Source organism: Neoarius graeffei, chromosome 20 (genome assembly GCF_027579695.1).
Source record: "Neoarius graeffei isolate fNeoGra1 chromosome 20, fNeoGra1.pri, whole genome shotgun sequence".
NCBI lineage: Eukaryota > Metazoa > Chordata > Actinopteri > Siluriformes > Ariidae > Neoarius > Neoarius graeffei.
In genome coordinates, this window is record NC_083588.1 from 7,540,927 (window position 1) to 7,562,962 (window position 22,036).

General features: G+C 41.2%; 1 gene segment (V, D, J or C); it reads right to left on the reverse strand.

Annotated features, from left to right (window-relative positions):
- LOC132869144 (immunoglobulin heavy variable 3-66-like) lies at window positions 1–3,568 on the reverse strand. The segment is given in 2 exon segments: window positions 1–293; window positions 3,526–3,568. Coding segments are annotated over 2 exon segments (336 nt in total).
- Between the last annotated feature and the right edge of the window lie 18,468 nt (window positions 3,569–22,036).

Here is a 22,036-nt window from a genome sequence, read left to right on the forward strand (position 1 = left end):
TCATGCACAGCAATAAACAGCCGTGTCTTCAGCTTTCAGACTCTTCACTTGGAGGTACAGCATGTTTTTATTGTTGTCTTTAGTGATGGAGAACTGGCCCTGCAGAGACTGAGCGAATATTGTGTCACTATAAATGCGCCCGATCCACTCCAGTCCTCGTCCTGGTTTCTGACGGATCCAGTGCATGTAGTTGCTGCCCAATGAGAATCCAGAGACAGTACAGGACAGAGTGACTGAGTCTCCAGGTCTCTTCACCACTGATGCAGAGGAGGTCAGGGACTGTCCATAAGAATCTGGAAGAGAAGAATATAACTCGGTAATGTTATTATGTTTATCAGGACAGAATGGCTCTTTTTCCTTCCAATAATCTCATGAAAAATCTGAAACTTACATGAAATGAGTCCAAATAAAATACACTGTCCAAAAATCATCCTTCTCTGAGTTCTGCTTCAGCCAGATTTAGAGTGTATGGGAGTGTTATCTGTCACACAGCTCACTGGAAACTAGAAGAGCCAAGAACATGCTGTTTATACCTGACTCTATTTGAATAGGGAGTGTCCATGAGCACTATGGATGGATTAAACCCACAACCACAGGGAGCTCAGTGTAGAGATGAGTGCATGATTAGAAGGTTCTACGTGGAACCCGACAACAGGATGTTTCACTCTTCGAAATAGTTCCGAGTCAAACCATTTTGAGAATGAAAAAGGATATGATCTTATCCAGTGTAACGTCATACAGATTCACATTTCATATGAGAAGTTTAAACAGAGGTTGATTTGTATAGAATTAGACAATCGATCAACTTCCTGATTTCAATCCTTCTGAATTTACCATGAAATCAGGTTCTCCAGAACAAGGAGCCTTATCTACTGATCAACACAACACAGGTTGCTGATATGCTGTATGTAAGTCTGTTTAATCTGAGGGTCATGATTCACAGCAGTGTGTGAGAAGAAAAATGGCCTGAATGTGCAGAGAGCAACAGGTTGAGATGGTTCAGTTTGCACAGACTGCCCTCTAGAAGCACAAAAGTCCTGCTTTCAAAATATCCAAAACTGGAAGGAGAGATTTTAAAGAAAAAGGTTCAAATGTTCTTGCTGTCAATAAAAAGGTCTCCCATGGAGCAGTGATACAAATGAAGGAAGTCTGAATTCCAGATTGGAGCATTTGTATCAGCACGGTTTAAAAGAGAGAAAGAGCTCAGATACAGCATCAGTGGGAAATTAAGTCATTTATCACCGTGTCTTTATGATGGAGTTTGTTCTTCACTCTCTGTGATGAAGCTTCTCTAATGTCATTTAAAGAGCAAAATAAAGACACTTCCTGAAAGATTAGTGAAATGGATTAAATGCATTGAAACCACTGTGCTGCGGAATTCTTGAATCTGATTAAGGTGTTAATTCATTTTTTTGTGTTTTTTTTTTGAGGTCGACTTGCTGGACACGTTTTGTATCTTGTGGACATTCTGTTCTACTGTACACTGTATGAGGTGTTTTTGTACAGGGATGTTGTTGATTTGTCTCACTGTGGATGATGAGTGCAGTAATACAGAGCTGTGTCTTCAGTCTGCATGTTCTGCCCTGTTAATGTTACTGTGCTGCTGGACGTGTCTCTGGAAACCTGAAACCTGTTTTTCACTTTCTCACTGGAGCCAGTGCTCCCATCATAACCTACCCATCCGATCCACTCCAGAGTTTTTCCTGCAGGTTGTCGGATATAGTGTGTAGCGTAGCTGCTATCAGTTAATGAATATCCAGACACTTTACAGGTCAGAGTCAGTGACTGACCAGGGGTTAATACTGTGGATCCGGTCTGGATCAGCTCAACACAGTGAACACCTGGGAAAGAAAAGATATTTTAATGTTGGAAAAGCAAAAAGCTGCCAGTAAAAATAAAACTGTATTAAATATCAAATGTAAAAACACTTCCACTGTACGGCTGCCAGTAGCAGCAGCAGGAGGGATGTAGAAATCATGGTGTGTGATGAAGCAGAAGAAGTAAAAGCTCTTCACTGCTTAAATATAACAGGGAAGGACATTTGCATGGAGACACTCCTTATCTTCAGGGAAATTTGATGGTTTCTTCGATATGAGAAAACCTCACATCTTTCAAACATCTCTAATCTGTGAGTTTAAAAAAATAATAATTTGGATCAAATATTTGAACAATTAAAAAGATGAAAACAGTTGTTCAGGGGTGAGCTTATGGACTATTACCTGTTTTCAAGTGAATTTATTTGAAGCAATCATATGAGAATATCACCACATTCGGGAATGAATAAAACACAACAGTTATAGAGTGTGCAGTTATAGAAAAATAATCAATGTTGCATTGGGGTGAATTGAAAAAAACCCCTCAAAGAAATCCATGAGAAGATTCACTTTTTATTTAGAAATTTCAAATGACTGCATTCCATTTTCTCTCAGCATTCATTCATTTCTTGATGTGAGAAATTATTCTGACACATTGTCCTACCAAAGTACAAATCACACAAAAGGACAAACATCAGAACCATAAATTTAGTGTTTGTTTGTGAAACTTTGTCATGGTTGGTATTTAGAGGAAACATGGCATGAACCCAGTAGAGGATTATACACTTGAAACACTGAGATAATTAGAAATGATAATTGCAGCTGTCTGTCTGTCTTTAAGTGTGTGTATTTGTTTTCCACACATCATTCTTATTCTGCCATCAGTGAGACCTCATGATATAATTCATTACTCAGCCTTAATATATTCAATGTCAAGCAACTGATAGATGTTGCCTTTTTTCTGTTCAAGTGGAGGACAAACCTAATATGAACACAAATAATTAAATGTCATTCAATAAGTTGAACTTTTTTTAACAAGTTAAAAATTTATTGAAAAGTGTTCATGCGATATTCATGACGTAGAAAGACTGAATGATGAAATCTTCAACACTAATTAATATAAATATTGCTGCTCGGAAATGTTTCACTGAAGTGGACGAGGTTTTTGGTGTCAGAAATGTTTTGGGTAAATGAATTGAATCATAAGAAGATAAAAAGTAAAAGTATGACTGAGAGGGTTAATTAGTTGCATTGAGAGGATGTCTCTAACACGGCTCAAAGTTTTTGTAAGGGGAATCCACTATTCTGTGACACTGTGTGTATCTCGCGCAGTAATACACAGCTGTGTCTTCAGTCTGCAGATTCTGTCCTCGAATTGTTATTGTGTTAGTAGCAGTGTCTCTGGAGATGCTGAACTTATTTTTCAGTTTCTCACTGTAAGCTGTACCACCACCACTACTGATGTATCCAATCCATTCCAGACTTTTTCCTGCAGGTTGTCGGATCCAAGCTGTATGATAGCTTGTAACCGAGTATGAAACCTTGCAGTTGATGGAGAGACTCTGGCCTGGCTGGACTGTCATGGAAGTAGGCTGAGTCAGTTCCTCACCCTGCACATCTGTGGAGGAAAACACATGGTGATATCTCACACAATCTATGCTGCACATTTATTATTAGTGTAGTAAATGAATGAATTCGATAAAGCACTCACAGGAAGCAGCTGCCAGCAGGAGCAGTAGAGATGGAGAGAACATGGTGTGTGTTGTTTGTACTGGGGTCTTCTCTGTTCTCCAAAGTTTAACAGAGACCATCACACCACATAAATAGAGCGATATCCAGCCCTGACGCTTGTATTTGCTTCTCTGCTGATGATGGGAGGAGAACGGATTTCAAATTTATTTAAATCATGAGGCGGAGATTCATCTTATGGAGAATGTGGGGCTTTTTAATAGAACAAATCTTTTCCATGGCAGAAAGCTCTTTACCAATTTCCATTATTTATAAATAAATAATAGAGGGAATTATACATACAACAAGGATGAGATACTAAATTTAGGGAGATGATTATTATCTGTGTTTGAAGGCATAAATTCCACTCCTGCTCACTTCTGCATTTATTTTTGTTTTATAATATTTTCTCACATAACCAGGCGACTTGTCCAGGGTGTACCCCGCCTTTCGCCCGTAGTCAGCTGGGATAGGCCTTAGCTTGCCTGTGACCCTGTAGAACGGGATAAAGCGGCTAGAGATAATGAGATGAGATGAGATATTTTCTCACAAACTCTGTTGGTTCTTTTCGCCACAACATAAACACATTAGTTTTTTAAACCATAGTGATGTGAACAAGGATGAAGCAGAAAACGTGTCACGCAGCATCACATGAGCTCCCAATACACTGCCATGTTCATGTTTCTGGTCTTTTGTGGCTCCCACAAGCTTCATATCTGACCACATGCTCCTGTGACTTTATTTGAGCTGATTCCCCTCCTGATGCACACCTCAAGATTGTCATTTTCTTACAAATATTTTTTTTTTCAAAAGTAACTAATTCCAGCCACATTGTTGGACATCAGTTCTCTCTCAGTCCTTTTAATCTCTCAGTCATTTTAACATCAACATGTTGGGCAGATGTTGTCGAAGTAGAGAAACAGCGCCTCTCAGAGGACTTGAAGCAAAATCATAAGCAGGATGTTCATGCATTTCTCATGTTGCTGCAGATCTCTCGATCCCCATTTTCAGAAAAGTTGGGATATTTTCCAAAATGCAAGAAAAACAAAAACCTACCATTTGTTACATTGTGACATAGTCACATAAGTGAGTTTTTATTTAATTGACAAAAGTACAAAGAAAAAATTTTTGATCGTTTTCTTGACCAACTTCCTGACATTTTCTGAATATGAACAAAGTTAGAATTTGATGCCTGCAACACACTCAAACTAGTTGGGACAGAAGCAAAATAAGACTAAAATGTTAATATGATATTCAAGTACCACTGTTTTGGAAGATTCCACAATAAGCAGGTTAATTGAAGAGATGTGACACGGACAGAGCTGCAGGAGGACCAAGTTCAGACCCAACGCTCTGTGAAGCCTATCAGCAAACAAACTGGAATCCTTCTGAATTTTGTCTGTTTTCTTGCAACTTGTTTTTTTTTACCAGTTTCTGTGTCCTGTTTCACAGCAGAGTTTTCTTTCCTCATGTCCTTTATTCAATAAAAATACCAAAATTGTTTTCAAACCTTGTGCTTTACATTTCATTCCAGTTGTGTTCTGTGCCGTCAGACACACTGACTGAGTTGTTGATTAAAGTCTCTGATACCACAGTGCTGTTGAATTCTCAGTTCTGATTGGTCAGAATGTGTTGATTAATTTTCTATAACAGCAGCTCTGGCAGTCGTCCTGGCTGCAAGGTTGATATCTGTATGGCGCTCCCTACCAACGGATATAAAATGTGTGTGATTGACATGGTCAGGTTTTCTCTGATGAGATGTTTATTTAGCCTTCAGGGAAGGAGTCTCCAGTGTCAGCATGTTGTAACAGTCAGAGGTAAAAGTGTAACTCAGCTTTTCAGAAAGTCTTCAGAATGGAAGGGTTTGTAGTTTCTCAGTGACAGAACAAGCTGCAACTTCATGAGAGAGAAACAAGGGAGAGGCTGGTGAGGGACCAACTGCTGATACTGCTCTAACGGATGTGATAAAAGGAAATAACTTGTTCTGTGGACGTTTCATCAGATTACTTGTCACTGTCACGAATAAAAAAAGTACATAATGTTGTCTGGAATTCATAAAAAAAGCAATTATTCCCAAAATGCTGTGATATCAGAGGAATAAAACACTGATCATTGTGGATCCAATGACAGAGTGATAAAGTCCTGCTTTACTGATAAATTAACAGCAAGCAGGGTTTATAGATACTGTCGGGAAGTCTCAGGAAGGGTTCGGTGTGTTTTGTGCACTTTGGAAATCTTTTCAGCTGTGTTTAATATCTTTGTGTTCATTTATTTCTTTTTTTTTCATACCATGCCTGAAATCTATCTAGTCCCTTCTTTCCTACACTTTCTTTCTGGCTTTTTTAAATTTTGTTTCTTTTTTAATTCTTTAGTTCGAGCTTCCTTTTCTTTTCCAGTTTACTCAGGTAAAGCCCTGACATACTGTCCCGGTTTCCCCTCTACAAAGGTGAGATGAAAAGCTGCATCCAAAGTCGGCCTGACGTAACCTTCCTGGCAGGTGCAGGCAGTTCAGGTTAATCAGACTGAAGAATTCTGGGTAACTGAGTTCTCCTGCTTGGCTGCTCTCACTGTGCACCGCTGCCCCCTCTGCTGGCTGCCGGCGGTGTAGCGCGACCTCTTCCAGTTCCAGAAACAACATCAACTTCAGAGAGAGAAGAGTAACTCAGCAACACTTCATAACTCCACCCTGTTGATGATTATTTTCAGCATGTTCACAAGTCTTCTATTCTTTCCTCAGACAGAGTATTTAAGATTTGGGAGAAGAAAAAAATCATGTTCCTTATGTCTTCTGAAGTAACCAGGACAGAAAAAAGACAAGCTTCCATACTCTGAAGGGGTTGATGTCCAGCTCTTAAACCTCATGTGTCCCTGTGCTTCTCTCGTGCCATAATACACTGCAGTGTCTTCTGTCCTCACGCTGTTCATGTGCAGATACACCTGCATCTGACTGTTGTCTCTGGAGATGATGAAATGGCCATTAACTGCACTGGAGTAATATTTGTTACTTCTACCCTGTTCGATAGTTGCAACCCATTCCAACCCTATTCCATTTCTAGGCACCTGTCTTATCCAAGCCATGTAACAGCTCCTAAAGTCAGTTTCTGAGACTGATCAGGTCTGATGATCACTGAATCAGACTCGATTGGTGTCTGAAAAACCAACTCAAGTTCAGTGACATTTAATTGTAGTTTATCTTGTATGTACTGTATATTCTTTGTATTATGTATTAGATGTACTGACTCCCAGTCACCATAACTTTCTGATTCTCAGACTTGTAATTGCAACATGGAGTGTTGAAGGTTAAAAAAAGTATATTTTTACTCATGATCCTCAGCATTTGTCTTCTTGTCACATTAACCATGACAGTAAATGTTATGATATCCTGCAGCCCCTTCATCCTGTCGACCAACAGAAAAACTGTCATTTTACACTTCCTTACATTATGCAAACTCAGTCCCCACCTTTCCTTCAATAAAGCTGGACCGTCAAAGAGCAGATCCGACCAGTACAGCCTCATCTGCAGCCATGTGGCTCCTTTATTCCCTGGTGCTGCTCGTCACTGTGTCCTGGAAGTTCACACATCTGTTGTAGTATCCATTGTTGTACTCTGTGTATTTGTTGTTGAGATATTTTCGAGAAATTAAATTACTGTTTGTTTATTTATTTATTTATTTATTTATTTATTGCAATTGCATTTGGTGTAATTGATTTTGCTCAATCAGGTCATGTGATTGTCCAGCCTGGACAGGCCTTGACCATTGGATGTAAAGTGTCTGGATATAGCTTGAATGATAGCAGCTATTGTACAAACTGGATCCGACAAGCTCCAGGGGAACAGATGCAGTGGACTGGATCCATTTGTAGCAGTGGAAGCACAGGGTGCACAAATTATTATCAATGCTTGATGATATTGGAATATTGATCATGGAAAAATTCAACTTCTCTTCAAAGTCATGACAAAATGCTCTCACACTTTCTCACACATGATACACAAACTCTGATTTGTTGAGGTGATTATCGTTCCCTAATGAGACTACAGTATAACAAGTCCTTGTTCGTGATGTAATTATAATCATGTATATAATGTGCAGCAGTGTTAGAGATGTAGCACTGTAGTTTCAAATCTACACGACAAACTAAAAAAAAAAAAACACATGAAACTCTGTTGTAATTTGTGGGTTTATTTTTTTTTTAGTGAGACTTGGATATTTAAGTTTTGTATCTTGTGGTCATTCTGTTATACTGTACACTGTATGAGGTGTTTTTGTACAGGGATGTTGTTGATTTGTCTCACTGTGGATAACGAGCGCAGTAATACACAGCTGTGTCTTCAGTCTGCAAATTCTGTCCTCTCAGAGTCACCGTGCTGCTGGAGCCATCTTTAGAAATACTGAATTTGCTTTTGAGAGAATCTTTATGATAACTACTTCCACCTCCCCAAATGTCGTTTATCCATTCCAGGGTTTTCCCTGCAGGTTGTCGGATCCAAGCCGTGGCGTAGCTGTTATCAGTAACAGAGTAGCCAGATACTTTACAGCTGAGGGTTAAAGAGTCTCCTGGCTTTAACATCACTGAGGTGACCTGAGTGAGTTCGACTGCACAGTCCACATCTGAAAAAAAGAGACGTCACAATTTCAGTCAGAAATGTCTGTACAGTATGTTATCACTGCAATTATTTGCTGTGAGTTCATGATTGAAGTGAAACTCACAGGATGAAGCTGCCAGCAGCAGCAAAAATGGAAGGAACATCGTTGAACTAAAAGCAGTGCTAAATTATCCAGAGCCCACAGTGACTGAGGCTGATATTTCTCCATATGTAGTTGGAAGGGGGGAAATTTTGCATCAACATTTCAATATTGTGATGCTGGTCCATTCAAAACAGCCTGCTGGTTTCTGTCCTCGACAGGTTTTAATCATCAGAATGAAAAATGTTCTTTGGTGCTGAATTTGGTTTGTTTTTATGAAAGACTGAATGTAAGAATGATAATTATTTTCAGTGCTTGAGGATATTGGGATCATGATCATGGAAAAATTCTACTTTTCTTCAAAGTCATCACAAAATGCTCTCACACTTTCTCACACATGATACACAAACTCTGATTTGTTGGGGTGATTATTGTTCTTTAATGATATAACAGTAGAACAAGTTCTTGTCAGTGATGTGATTATAATAGTGTGTATAAATGTGCAGCAGTGTGAGAGATGTAGCACTATTGTAACCAGGGGGGACTTACCATTAGGCAAACCAAGGCGGTTGCCTAGGGCCCCCAAAATTTGGGGGCCCCTAACGGTCAGCCCCGTCACGGTAAACACCAAACAATATATATGTAATCTTAATCTGTCTCTGATATTAAGTAGTCAACGATATAAATGGAAAAACACACCAAAATAGCATCAGAATATCGAATTCATGTGTATATAGTATTTGTCCCAGCACACACACACACCCTGGTTGTTTTACATTGGACTAGTCCATGATCTGACGACATAGACAGGCGCGCGACGGAAATTCAAACCAACTCAGAGGGGACTGTAAATAAGATGAAGCGCAGTTATGACAGTGTTTGCGCTAAACGGAAAAAAGGGCACAAAGCAAAAAGAATGCAGCTGCACTTCTGAAACTAACTACCTTTTTCAAATCACCTGAGTCTGCTACAGCCTCAACCTCCGCTGTTGAGGAATGTGTTCGTGTGGAGGAGGTAGACTTTCAAGTAGGACTTTCTTTCTCATATGATTATGATGAACAATGGAAATTTGGAGATTAAGGACTTTTCAGTAATGTACTGGCTGCAACCTTTAAAAACTCATACCTCTCTCTTTCTCTACCCCCTCTCTTTCTCTCTCTTTCTCTCACACACACACAAACTCTCTCTTTCTCTGTCTCTCTCTCACACACACACACACACACACACACTCACCCACCCAACTACACCCCATTATGGAATAGAAGATAGATAGAATGCCTTTATTGTCACTATACACATGTACAATGAGATTAAAGCATCTCCAATAACAGTGCAAACAGCGTGTAGAGAGAGAGAGAGAGAGAAGGGAAGGGGAAAAAAGAAAAAAAATAATTAAATAAATAAAAATTTAAAATGGTGGCACGGTGGTGTAGTGGTTAGCACTGTCGCCTCACAGCAAGAAGGTCCGTGTTCAAGCCCCGTGGCCGGCGAGGGCCTTTCTGTGCGGAGTTTGCATGTTCTCCCTGTGTCCGCGTGGGTTTCCTCCGGGTGCTCCGGTTTCCCCCACAGTCCAAAGACATGCAGGTTAGGTTAACTGGTGACTCTAAATTGACCGTAGGTGTGAATGGTTGTCTGTGTCTATGTGTCAGCCCTGTGATGACCTGGCGACTTGTCCAGGGTGTACCCCGCCTTTCGCCCGTAGTCAGCTGGGATAGGCTTCAGCTTGCCTGCGACCCTGTAGAACAGGATAAAGCGGCTAGAGATAATGAGATGAATGAAAAATAAAAAATAAATAAAATAAAGGGGGGGGTAAGGTGCACAGTCTGAGGTGTATGTGCTGTGTTACATATTATGGAGTGAGGTATTGCACATATAAAGTATTGCACAGAGACAGTCACATTATAAATTATTGCACGAGAGAGTCACATTATAAGATAAAATATTACACATTATGAAGTATTGCAAGGTAAGGTAAGGTGCACAGTCCTGAGGTGCATGTGTTGTGTGTAAGGTGCACAGTCCTGAGGTGCGTGTGTTGTGTGTAAGGTGCACAGTCCTGAGGTGCGTGTGTTGTGTGTAAGGTGCACAGTCCTGAGGTGCGTGTGTTGTGTGTAAGGTGCACAGTCCTGAGGTGCGTGTGTTGTGTGTAAGGTGCACAGTCCTGAGGTGCGTGTGTTGTGTGTAAGGCAGAGATGGGAGTAAGTCCCATACATGCAAGTCTCAAGTAAGTCACAAGTCTTAGCCCTCAAGTCTCAAGTAAGTCCAAGTCATCTCTATAGGAGGATCAAGTAAGTCAAGTCCAAGCAGAGCTTAAGTCAAGCAAGTCAAGTCGAGTCACGAGTCAAGTCATTAGTTTTTCAAATGTCTGTATTCACCAAACCAAAACCATCTTTTTTATGCACACTAACGAGTTAATGAATCAGCTGAAAATGAATGAATCTAAAACAGATTTTTATTACTTACACCACATGAAATAATCTCATTACTGTATGTGAAATTAAACAATGTATGATAATACATTAATAATAATATGAAAATCTGTTATCCTGAGTCAGAAGACAACAGTTGTTTTTCCCTCTGTGTGTGTGTGTGTGTGTGTGTGTGTGTGTGTGTGTGTGTGTGTGTGTGTGTGTGTGTGAATGAGTGAAGCACTGTAGCTAAATGTGCACACACTGAAATACTGGATTGCTCATTTTGTGGTCGGGTATCTGTGGCAATTATCACATACTGTATATAAAAAGAAACATAGGAACAGTTGAAGAACAATGTGCTTAATTCAACAAGTGTGTGTGTGTATGGGTGTGTGTGTGTGAGAGAGTGTGTGTGTGTGTGAGATAGAGAGAGAGAGAGAGAGAGAGAGAGAGCAATGTGAAAAACAATGTGAGCCTACAGTAACAAAGCATCAGAATATCTTGAGTTGTGAGCCATTACCAGTGGCCATTACACTTGCAAAAAACCAAACTAGTTAAAACCCTTGCACTGAGTTGCGACCGATGGGGTCTCATGATCACACCACCATGGCTAAACACACGTTCAACCGGGGCACTGGATGCAGGGATATGCAACAGTCTTACCACAACCTTGAAGAGAGAAGGAAGGGTGTGCCTGTTCAGTGCCCAGAAGTGGAGACAGTCCTGTCCACTACAAATGTCCAGGAAGTGTGTGAGCTGCATATGAGGTGTTGACGCAGAGTCCTTCTTTTGTCTCTTGTTCTGGTAGGATGCAAAGAGGCTTGACTGCGGCTCTGTCGCCTGGGCCTCTTCTTCCTCTTCTATGCGTGGGTTCGTTGGAGTGACTTTCACTGCTTCTTCCAGAATCAAGTCTTGAGCAAAAGCAAAAACAATATCACTCAATCACCAAGTAATATGATAATGTATATACCACAATATTTTTTATATATGGATTAACTTGATATGTATTTACAATAAAGCTGTAACATACCTTTGATCATCTTTGACACCTCCTCCTTAGTGTTGTCAGGGACCAAAACATCATGTATGACCCACATGCTGCCAAACGAAGGATCCAGCATGGCTGCCTTCAGATACAGTGGGTCAGAGAAGGGCAGTGGCTGGCAATCAGATGATGAGTTTTCTGCCATCTTCACATTTACGAAAATCCCCTTGAACCTCCTTTGAAGAGATGTCTGTAAGGTTTTGATGAAGGCCCCCAAGTAGCACATAGTGCCTTTTAAGTTTTCCAGATGGTGGTTGAGGGAGAGGACACAGGGGACCACTGCACTTATGGTTACCACTTTTTCACCTTGAGTGAGGTCAGTGGCTTCGACAAAAGGCTCAAGCACATGCACCAACTCTTGGATTTGACTCCATTCTCTTGATGTGAATGCTATCTCTTTGTGGCCAGACTCTTGTAGAATGGCGGTGAGCTTTGTGGCGTCACATTTCAGTACCGCTTTCAACTGCGTAAGTGTTGAGTTCCAACGCGTGACAACAGAGGAAGGGATGCCAGATTGCCCAAACTCTCTCTCAAAAATGTCCTTGAAGGAAGTGCTGCTGTGGAGTAAATTGCTCAGCTTGCAGGCCTTTGCAAGAGCTGCATTAGCTATTTTTGTGTCTTTTAAGCCATCCCCGACAACTAACTGCAACGTGTGGGCAAAACACTGCTGTCTTGTCTGAGATTTATCTTGGAGAAAACCATCCACCCTCTCTTGGTCTTCGACTGGCAAGTCAGTCCACAAGTTGTTGTCCTCAACTCCTTCATCTTCGTCATCCTCTTCATCTCCATGTTGTGGAAAACAAGTGCTGAATGCTTTTCTCATATTTGCAGCATTATCGCATATGATGTGCAATAGCTTCCTTTTGATTTGGTACTCGTCACAAATTTGCTCAAATTCCTCACATATTCTTTCCCCTGTATGGGAACCGCTGAACCTATTACAAGCCAGCAAAGCAGATTTCAGGACTAGTCCACCTTCTCCAATATCCAACCAGTGAGCAGTAACTCCTAGGAAGCCCCGCATTTTCCGATCTGACCATATGTCAACTGTGACTGACAGATTTTCAGCATTTGCAAGACTGTTCTTTAGTTTTGTCTGCTTTTCCAGCACTACATCATCCAGTTTTGAAGTAAGAGTTCTTCGGCTTACAGGGTTGTACCTTGTGTCAACAATAGACATGAAGCGCCGGAAACTTGGGTGTTCTATGATGGACATTGGTAAGTTGCAATCAATAACCAGGTCTGAAAGTATTGAACGTGTGATGGCGTTCTGCTGGGGATGGCTAGAAGTGTAGTGTTGCTTGTTACTTGTGATGAACTGGGAGATTGGTGGCTGACTTGAGTCTGTCGTTGGAGCTGCTTTTGAGCGAAGGTACTCTTCATATCTAAACATTTTGTCAGGATGGAACATAGGAATGTAACACATTGCAGTTCCAATTTACTTAACATCATTAGTTACTGAAGTACCATACAGTCGTTACTCGTTACATTTGAGCAGTGTGTGAAATCCTCTGGGTTTGCTGATAAAACGAAATCATTTGTCTGAACAAGAAGTGCGCAACTGCGTGCTGGGCTGTTTTTTTTTTTTTCACCCTGAAAGAGCTCGCAGGTTTCCAGCTGGAGAAATGTAAGCGCGCGTGTGCACGCCAGTGCTCCCTGTACAAAGGACTACATTCATGACTAGCCAGTTTTGGTGTTTAAGCTCAGGGATGCAAATCAAAGTCCAACCGTCTCTGTGCAAATGCATCGTTCAAATTTTGTTTGCAGTTGTTTTTCTTCCCCTCTTGTCCTTACGTTATGTTAAATTTAATCTCGTGCCTCAACTAGCTCTTTCTTTGACCATACGTGTTTACATTAATGAGCTTAATCACCAAACTGCCAAATTTTAATATTAGCTAAAAAACACAAAGTAGTAGACTAAATAGTTGCAAACAGCGCTAACGTTAGTGCTAACTAAGTTAGCTGTAACACCAGAACATTGTTTTCAGACGCTGCTAGCACTAACCGTTAGTCATAACGTTAGCACTGCTTGCAGCTATTTCGCATTCTACGGTACGTTTTGTTTTTTTAGCTAATATTAAAATATTAACGTATCAAGCCACTATAGCCTAGTAGTCTCTGTTGTAGAAGTCTCAGATATTAGCAGCCAAGCAGCAAAAGTCACATCGTTACTCACCTTTCTCTATGAGCTGTCCTGAAATGTCTGATGAAATTTGATGTAGTGCTTGCAGTATCAGAAACTTTAGCATCGCAGATGTTGCATGTCGCTCCTCTTTTATTTTGTGTTGTCCAATAGTCTTTGAATCCATAATGTATAATTTTCGGGATGGTGTTGGTCGAAGAGCTCGCCATCTCTCCATCTGATCGCTCATGCCTGCACGTTGCGTTGGGAGGAAGTGGGGTTGCCAGGTTTGCTGATATGCAGCAGGCCAGGAACACCCGCGCACAATTAAGCAATATCGATCTAATAATTTATTTGTTTTGTTTTTTTTAACAAGGCATGTTTTAACCAGACAGGTTTTTGTAATGTGACTTGTCAAGTCACATGACAAAAGTCAAGTCAAGTCGCAGGTCAGGAAAAGCAAGTCAAAGTCAAGTCAAGTCTTTTCTTAATATTGATCAAGTAAGTCACAAGTCACAAATCTGGCGACTCGAGTCGGACTCGAGTCAAGTCATGGACTCGAGTCCCCCCATCTCTGGTGTAAGGTGCACAGTCCTGAGGTGCGTGTGTTGTGTGTAAGGTGCACAGTCCTGAGGTGCGTGTGCTGTGTGTAAGGTGCACAGTCCTGAGGTGCGTGTGTTGTGTGTAAGGTGCACAGTCCTGAGGTGCGTGTGTTGTGTGTAAGGTGCACAGTCCTGAGGTGCGTGTGTTGTGTGTAAGGTGCACAGTCCTGAGGTGCGTGTGCTGTAAGTGTAGCGCCCCCTAGCGTGTCTAGCCATCTCTGGAGTGCGCTCACCGAATTATTTTGAATGCGAGAGATCTCTCTCTCAGGTTTTAATTAATGTTCGAAAGTAACACTGACTGCACTAAACCTTTAAATACTTACAGAATAATAATACTATTATACTTTATCCTACTAACTAAAAATACTGTTTCAATCGGGTGACCACTACTTTTGATTCTTACTATGCACTTGGGTTAGTATCTTTAACCATCACCACATTTACCATCAATGAGAATGAAAAGCAATAAACAACATTTCAGTTTAACTATTTACTGAAAAAATATCTTATTTACATAGTTACAAAACAATATGAAAGGTTTATAAATGAAATTAAATAAGTTCTCATTTCTGTTATTGAGAATATAAAACTTAAACCCAAAACTGTGGCCTATAGCCCATCAATGACCAGTATTTCCCATAAACTTAAAATATTTCAATGACCAATGTTTTAAATGAACTTAAAATATGTGAATGACCAGTATTTCCAATAAACTTAAATTATTTGAATGACCAATGTTTCAAATGAACTTAAAATATGTGAATGACCAGTATTTCAGATGACCCCTTGTCTTTTCTAATGACAAGTAACATTTATACTACACCTCATATCCTAAAGCCGGCATATAGCTAAATACTTATAACCTTAACACAAAGTAAAAGAAGTAAAGGGTACCCAATGACTTGTGAGTCAATCGTTGCAGGCCTGTGTTGCTCGAGATTTGTAGCAGCCAAACAAAATGGCTGCTTCGCGCTGCAAGCGCCAGAAGAAGAAAAAAAAAAACTCACGCGTAGGCGGTCTCCTCAGTTTCACACGCTGGGTTAGCGAGATGAAGTGGGGATGTCCTCGTGAAAATCCACTGAAGTGTCGGGTCGATTCGGGAACGGTGCTTTAAGAGTGGTCGTGTTGACCTCTCAGTAGCAAACCTCGGAAACTCTCCACCAAGGCACAATGCTGCGTCGATCAGACGAGCAGGCGGCAGTGTCCAGCGTCCATCTCCCACAAGTTCGACAGTTCACATATGCAGCACTATTGATTAACGTTGTAACACAGTAATAAGATTCACTGTCCGTGCATCTACTTACAAGGTCACTAAACATACACTTTTACACCATTACAGGCTAATTTTCTCGGCACAACTCCAACATGGGTTCTCTTCCTTTCTCCCCTTCTTCTCCCGTCTTCCGGAACCTCGCCTCGAGATTCTACTTCCTCCCTCACCTTGTTTTTTCACCTCTCATGTCATTGGACCATTACAAGGAAAATGAATTATACCGAAAACAATATGAATTTTAACAGAAATTATTCTAAAAGATTTTTAACACTTAGTAAACACTTTTTTTTTTTTTCATGAAATTAACACAAACAAAAACAATGAATTCAGATTGTACCCAAAATCCCATAGGGTTACATAAGGTGCACAGTCCTGAGGTGTATGTGTTGCGTTTCACATTATGGAGTGAGGTATTGCACAGAGGGACTCACCTTATAAAGTACTGCACATTATAAATTAGTAAATAGTAAAATAGTAAAGTAAATAAACTATAATGTCAGAGCATATCCGAGTTCAGGGCAGTTATGGCTTTTGGAAAGAAGCTGTTTTTTAATCGATTTGTCTTTGTCCTGATGCACCTGTAGTGCCTCCCTGAGGGCAACAGGTCGAACAGATCAAAGCCAGAACAATGGAATTTTGAAGATTAAGGACATTTCAATAATGTACTGGCTGCATCCTTTCCAAACTCACAATCCCTCTGTATCTGTCTCTCAACCACTGTATTGCCTGTCACTAAATGGCTCTCTCTCTCCCTCACTCACTCACTCTCTCTCACACACACAAACTCTCTCTCTCTCTCTCTCTCTCTCTCTCTCTCTCTCTCTCATACATTTATCTTGGCATCAGTCTTATCCCATTGAAATGTAGAGGTTTCGATAGAGTAATATCCATTTGTGTTGTAGTTCTGATAGCAGTAAGATCATTTTGTATCTCTGGTAATGTGTATCTGGTAATATGTATCCATTTGTGTTCTACTTCTGATAAGAATAAGATCATTTTATAACTGGTAATATGTATCTGTGGAGTAAAAATAATAATTGGATTTCAGATATCCTTGTGGCGGCACGGTGGTGTAGTGGTTAGCGCTGTCACCTCACAGCAAGAAGGTCCTGGGTTCGAGCCCCGGGGCCGGCGAGGGCCTTTCTGTGTGGAGTTTGCATGTTCTCCCCGTGTTCGCGTGGGTTTCCTCCGGGTGCTCCGGTTTCCCCCACAGTCCAAAGACATGCAGGTTAGGTTAACTGGTGACTCTAAATTGACCGTAGGTGTGAGTGTGAATGGTTGTCTGTGTCTATGTGTTAGCCCTGTGATGACCTGGCGACTTGTCCAGGGTGTACCCCGCCTTTCGCCCGTAGTCAGCTGGGATAGGCTCCAGCTTGCCTGCGACCCTGTAGAAGGATAAAGCGGCTAGAGATAATGAGATGAGATATCCTTGTTTTATTAAAATATGGAGATTGACTCTTAAAATTGTCTCTCTCTCTCTCTCTCTGTCTACTGTCTCTTCTTCTGTTGCTTGCCTTGTCGCTCTCTCTCTTTCTGGTTTGATCCGAGCAATAAACACTGTCAGAATTTTGACAAATGCTGGAGTAATCTCAAACCTGTTTCACTGTGGAGCTTATTTGGGGCACATTGTTAGTGGCAGTTTGCTGTCTTTTTTTCTGAATTTACAACAAGGAGATATGGCATGTGCCAAGTAGGGATGACCATTATTCTGTATGTGTGTTTCAAGACTGACTTTTGAGGGCCCCATGTCTGTATTTCGCCTAGGGCCCCAAAATGGCTAGAACCGCCCCTGGCTGAGCCTGATGCACACACAGGCTATGGGCAAGGATTTAGTACCCATTTGTCAAATTGACTGAAATGTGGTGCCTGTGTGAATGCAACGATCGTTGATGTAGGTCGGATAAGCACCTGATTATGCAATCACCATTCATGGATAGCTAGCTAACTCTGGCTTGTGTAACAGAAAGTCAGACTAGTTCATTTCCATAATAAATTCAGATATGATAAATAGCATTTCTATCTTGGATTCACGAGTCCGGCACCGTTGCAAGGTCATACTGTTTTCATGCATTTGTGAATTCAGTGGACGTTTCTGTATCCATGTAAGGTCATAGCCTGGCTTCTGTAGAAGTCAGTGCTCCCTCTGCAGGGATATTGAGGACTGTTCTAAACACACATCTGAATCTCTGCAAGTTTTTAGCTTAGAGACATATAACTGACACCATGAGAAACCTTGAAGCTTACATTGCAAATATGTTTTCAAATATTGTCAAGTCAAGTCAACTTTATTGTCAAATATGCTATACATGCTCGACATACAGCACAGATGAAATATCAGTCCTCTCTGACCCACGGTGCAAACAGGCAATGCAATAAATAAAAATAGAATAATTGAAAAAAATATATAAAAACAGTATAAACACTCTAGATAGGAACTAGACATAGACTAAACACTCAAACAATATAGCCTGTATTAAAAAAGATGGCTCTTTGTAAATAACATTTCTTATGATTAGGCTAGGTGGCACGGTGGTGTAGTGGTTAGCGCTGTCGCCTCACAGCAAGAAGGTCCTGGGTTTGAGCCCCGGGGCCGGCGAGGGCCTTTCTGTGCAGAGTTTGCATGTTCTCCCCGTCTCCGCGTGGGTTTCCTCCGGGTGCTCCAGTTTCCCCCACAGTCCAAAGACATGCAGGTTAGGTTAACTGGTGACTCTAAATTGACCGTAGGTGTGAGTGTGAATGGTTGTCTGTGTCTATGTGTCAGCCCTGTGATGACCTGGCGACTTGTCCAGGGTGTACCCCGCCTTTTGCCCATAGTCAGCTGGGATAGGCTCCAGCTTGCCTGCGACCCTGTAGAAGGATAAAGCGGCTAGAGATAATGAGATGAGATGATTAGGCTACTAATGGTAAGACTGCATCAGAAATGTGTAATTCATATGTCTGCAAGGAAACTAAGGCTGGTTGTTTGACATGGGCTAGGGGACAAGAACAGAGACAAGACAGAGTAGTGGAGGAAGAGAGAGAGAATACAGAGGAGACTAAGATGAACATGGAGATACCAACTGGTAGAGAGGAGGAGAGCCATGATGACATCAGGTGAACTGTAAAATGTGCATATATCAGTGTTTTCCCCAGAAAAAAAATTAAAGCCCTAAATTGTGGCATGATAAAACACAGACAATTGAGCGCCAACGGCGCGAAGCGAAACTAGGGGGGTCCGGGGGCATGCCCCCCCAGAAAATGTTTTGAAAATAGATGCTCTCAGGTGCATTTTCAGGGTCTCTGAGAGGTTTTAGATACATGATGAAAGGATAGATTTTAACAGTGCTTCAATGATTTCTGGCCTAAATAGTATTAATGTATACACATTTGAAATCTCATCTCATCTCATCTCATTATCTCTAGCCGCTTTATCCTTCTACAGGGTCGCAGGCAAGCTGGAGCCTATCCCAGCTGACTACGGGCGAAAGGCGGGGTACACCCTGGACAAGTCGCCAGGTCATCACAGGGCTCACATTTGAAATTTCACCTTAAAGTTCAACATGCAAGTTAAACTGTTTAGTTATAGATTACTGAGGTATACGATAGATTTGAAAATCTACGGGGATCCCTTGCACTTAATTATCTATGATCAAGTAGTGTTGTAACAAAAATGTGCATGAAAATATGAACAGTGGTTTGCTCCATCTTATGCAATCCAATGAAGAGAATCGATCATCATGACCTCCTGTTGATCACAAAGGGATCTGAACCTCAGACCTGCCACCTTAAAATAAGTTGCTATATTACAATAACTATAATGTTTTAGAATGTTTCTGATGCAATTACCGTAATATATGTATAACTAAGATGCACTGAAAAGAAAAGTAAGGCAACTGCATATTATAAAGTTTAAATTTTGGCACTTTATTAAATGGATTAGATTAAGATTAAAACATATTTAAAGGAAAAGAAAACTTAATTCATACATTTAAGTTTGCAGAAAGATTATGTACTTATAAACACATTCATGAAGAGATTGTGATAAGTGTCAAATGTAACATCTCATCTCATCTCATTATCTCTAGCCGCTTTATCCTTCTACAGGGTCGCAGGCAAGCTGGAGCCTATCCCAGCTGACTACGGGCGAAAGGCGGGGTACACCCTGGACAAGTCGCCAGGTCATCACAGGGCTGACACATAGACACAGACAACCATTCACACTCACATTCACACCTATGGTCAATTTTAGAGTCACCAGTTAACCTAACCTGCATGTCTTTGGACTGTGGGGGAAACCGGAGCACCCGGAGGAAACCCACGCGGACAACATGCAAACTCCGCACAGAAAGGCCCTCGCCAGCCCCGGGGCTCGAACCCAGGACCTTCTTGCTGTGAGGCGACAGCGCTAACCACTACACCACCGTGCCGCCCTTCAAATGTAACATAATTTTGAATAATAAAGATAAGCATATTTGGCAGTGTGATGTCACTGTGAGCTTTTAACAAAAGAATAATCCGGAGCCTTCTTTTGTTAAATGGATCCCAGTGACATCACACTGCCAAAAATGCTTATGATGATTATTTGAAATTATGCTATATTTGACACATTTGGACAACTTCACTTTGTGAGAGTGTTTATAAGTACATAATCTTTCTGCAAACCCAAACTAATGAATTAAGTTTTCTGCTCCTTTAAAGCAGATTAATTCTCCTTGGCTTTTGCTTGGCCCAATGTTGGGCAGCCCTCTCATAGTCCATCTCGCTGTCATCCATGCTGATGTGGATCAAATTGTCCAGCGAGTCTTCTCCTAGCTTATTAAAATCAGTCGGCTTTGTCCTTCTCGTGGGGGACAACATCGGCAGCCAATGAGATCGCTTATAATGAATCGGAAACTTCTGGGATGTTTGACGTTTTCTTTCGATATTTTTATTGGACGGTTTGAACATGTGATCTTGACACAGCCAAGAGATTACAGTTTGTTTACATCATACTACGCGGACATATTACTGTGACAGAATCAACACAAACATTGGAAAAAAGATGGCTTGTTTAACACAAATATCAATCAGTATGTAAATGGATGTTATTTGCTCTCCTATGTATCTAGTTACTTGGCGGTAGGAAATTTTAACATATCGGTATAAATCTAAGCGTATTGGATTTTAACTAAAGCGACGAAGCATATAGGCAGGCAGAGCAAGCGTATCGGGCCCGATACGCTAAAACGGTTTGGGGAAACCCATGCAATCCAGTCTGCAGCGTTTCTACAAAAAAAAAAAAAAGGCTCTGGTGACTTAGTCTGTAGCACGTAGCAAAGTAACAAAACAAATAGCAAGTTGCTCTGTATCTGTTTTAGCCGGAGGTAATCCGTAGTTTGGACTCAAAGTAAGAGTCTCTACACAAAACGTGTGTCGGCTAAATAGCAACACAAAATCAAATTAGGCTACTCCTCTCTGGCATTCACTTAACTTTAAACAACCGCTGGAGTCATGGAGCAGTCTCTATAGAGATCTTGCAGTCACGTGACCGGAAAGTACACAACCGCCATCTTGTCGGTCAAAAACACCGCTGAATACTGCTGCACTCGTGTACAGAATGGATCAATTTCAACCGACGGACTACATGGCTCATTTTTCTAATGAACAGATAACTAGATATATGTCTAAAATAAACGATCTACAGATTTGTGACCCTTATGGCTTACTGGACGGAGTTTTCACGACCGGATTTTGAACTGTCAGCGGAATACCCAGACGTGTATAATTACCTCATTAACTTTCCCTCGCTGTTCAGTGGTGAAGCACTGTGTGCCTATAAATCTCTGGACAGTTATCTCTACAGAAATTCAGGATTTGTCAGCGACTCAGATGTGGCATCTTGTAAACAAGAATCCTCATTGGATAGGTAAGTCACTTAAGTATTGAGTATAGCACTGACCAGCCGATTATAGAATAGAATAAGGTAATTCCAAATCGTCCGTGTTGTTTACATGGATCTGGCGTTGGAGAGGTAGAGGCTTGGCAGTGGAGATTTGAGTGGCTATTTTCTGAGCTTAGTCAACAGGCCGGCTCTGCAGCCTCGCTTTTGCTTCCACTCCCGGCACCGCCTCCTTCGCTTTGCTTCCGATAACAATCCATGGAGACCCCGCTGGTCTCGCTATCTCGTCCGGAATGTTTTTTTTTTTTCTCATCCAGAACGTTGTGCATGCGATGGAAATCACTACAAACCGTCATTTTCTGCTGGAAACCAATGTCCAGTAAGTCCATACGGTTGTAGTGGATATTGAAGTCCGGTACAGACGAACAACACGCACACAAAAAACATAAAAACCATGCACAGGTAGGGAGAGCTTGTAGCCGCAGCCGTTGTAGTAGAA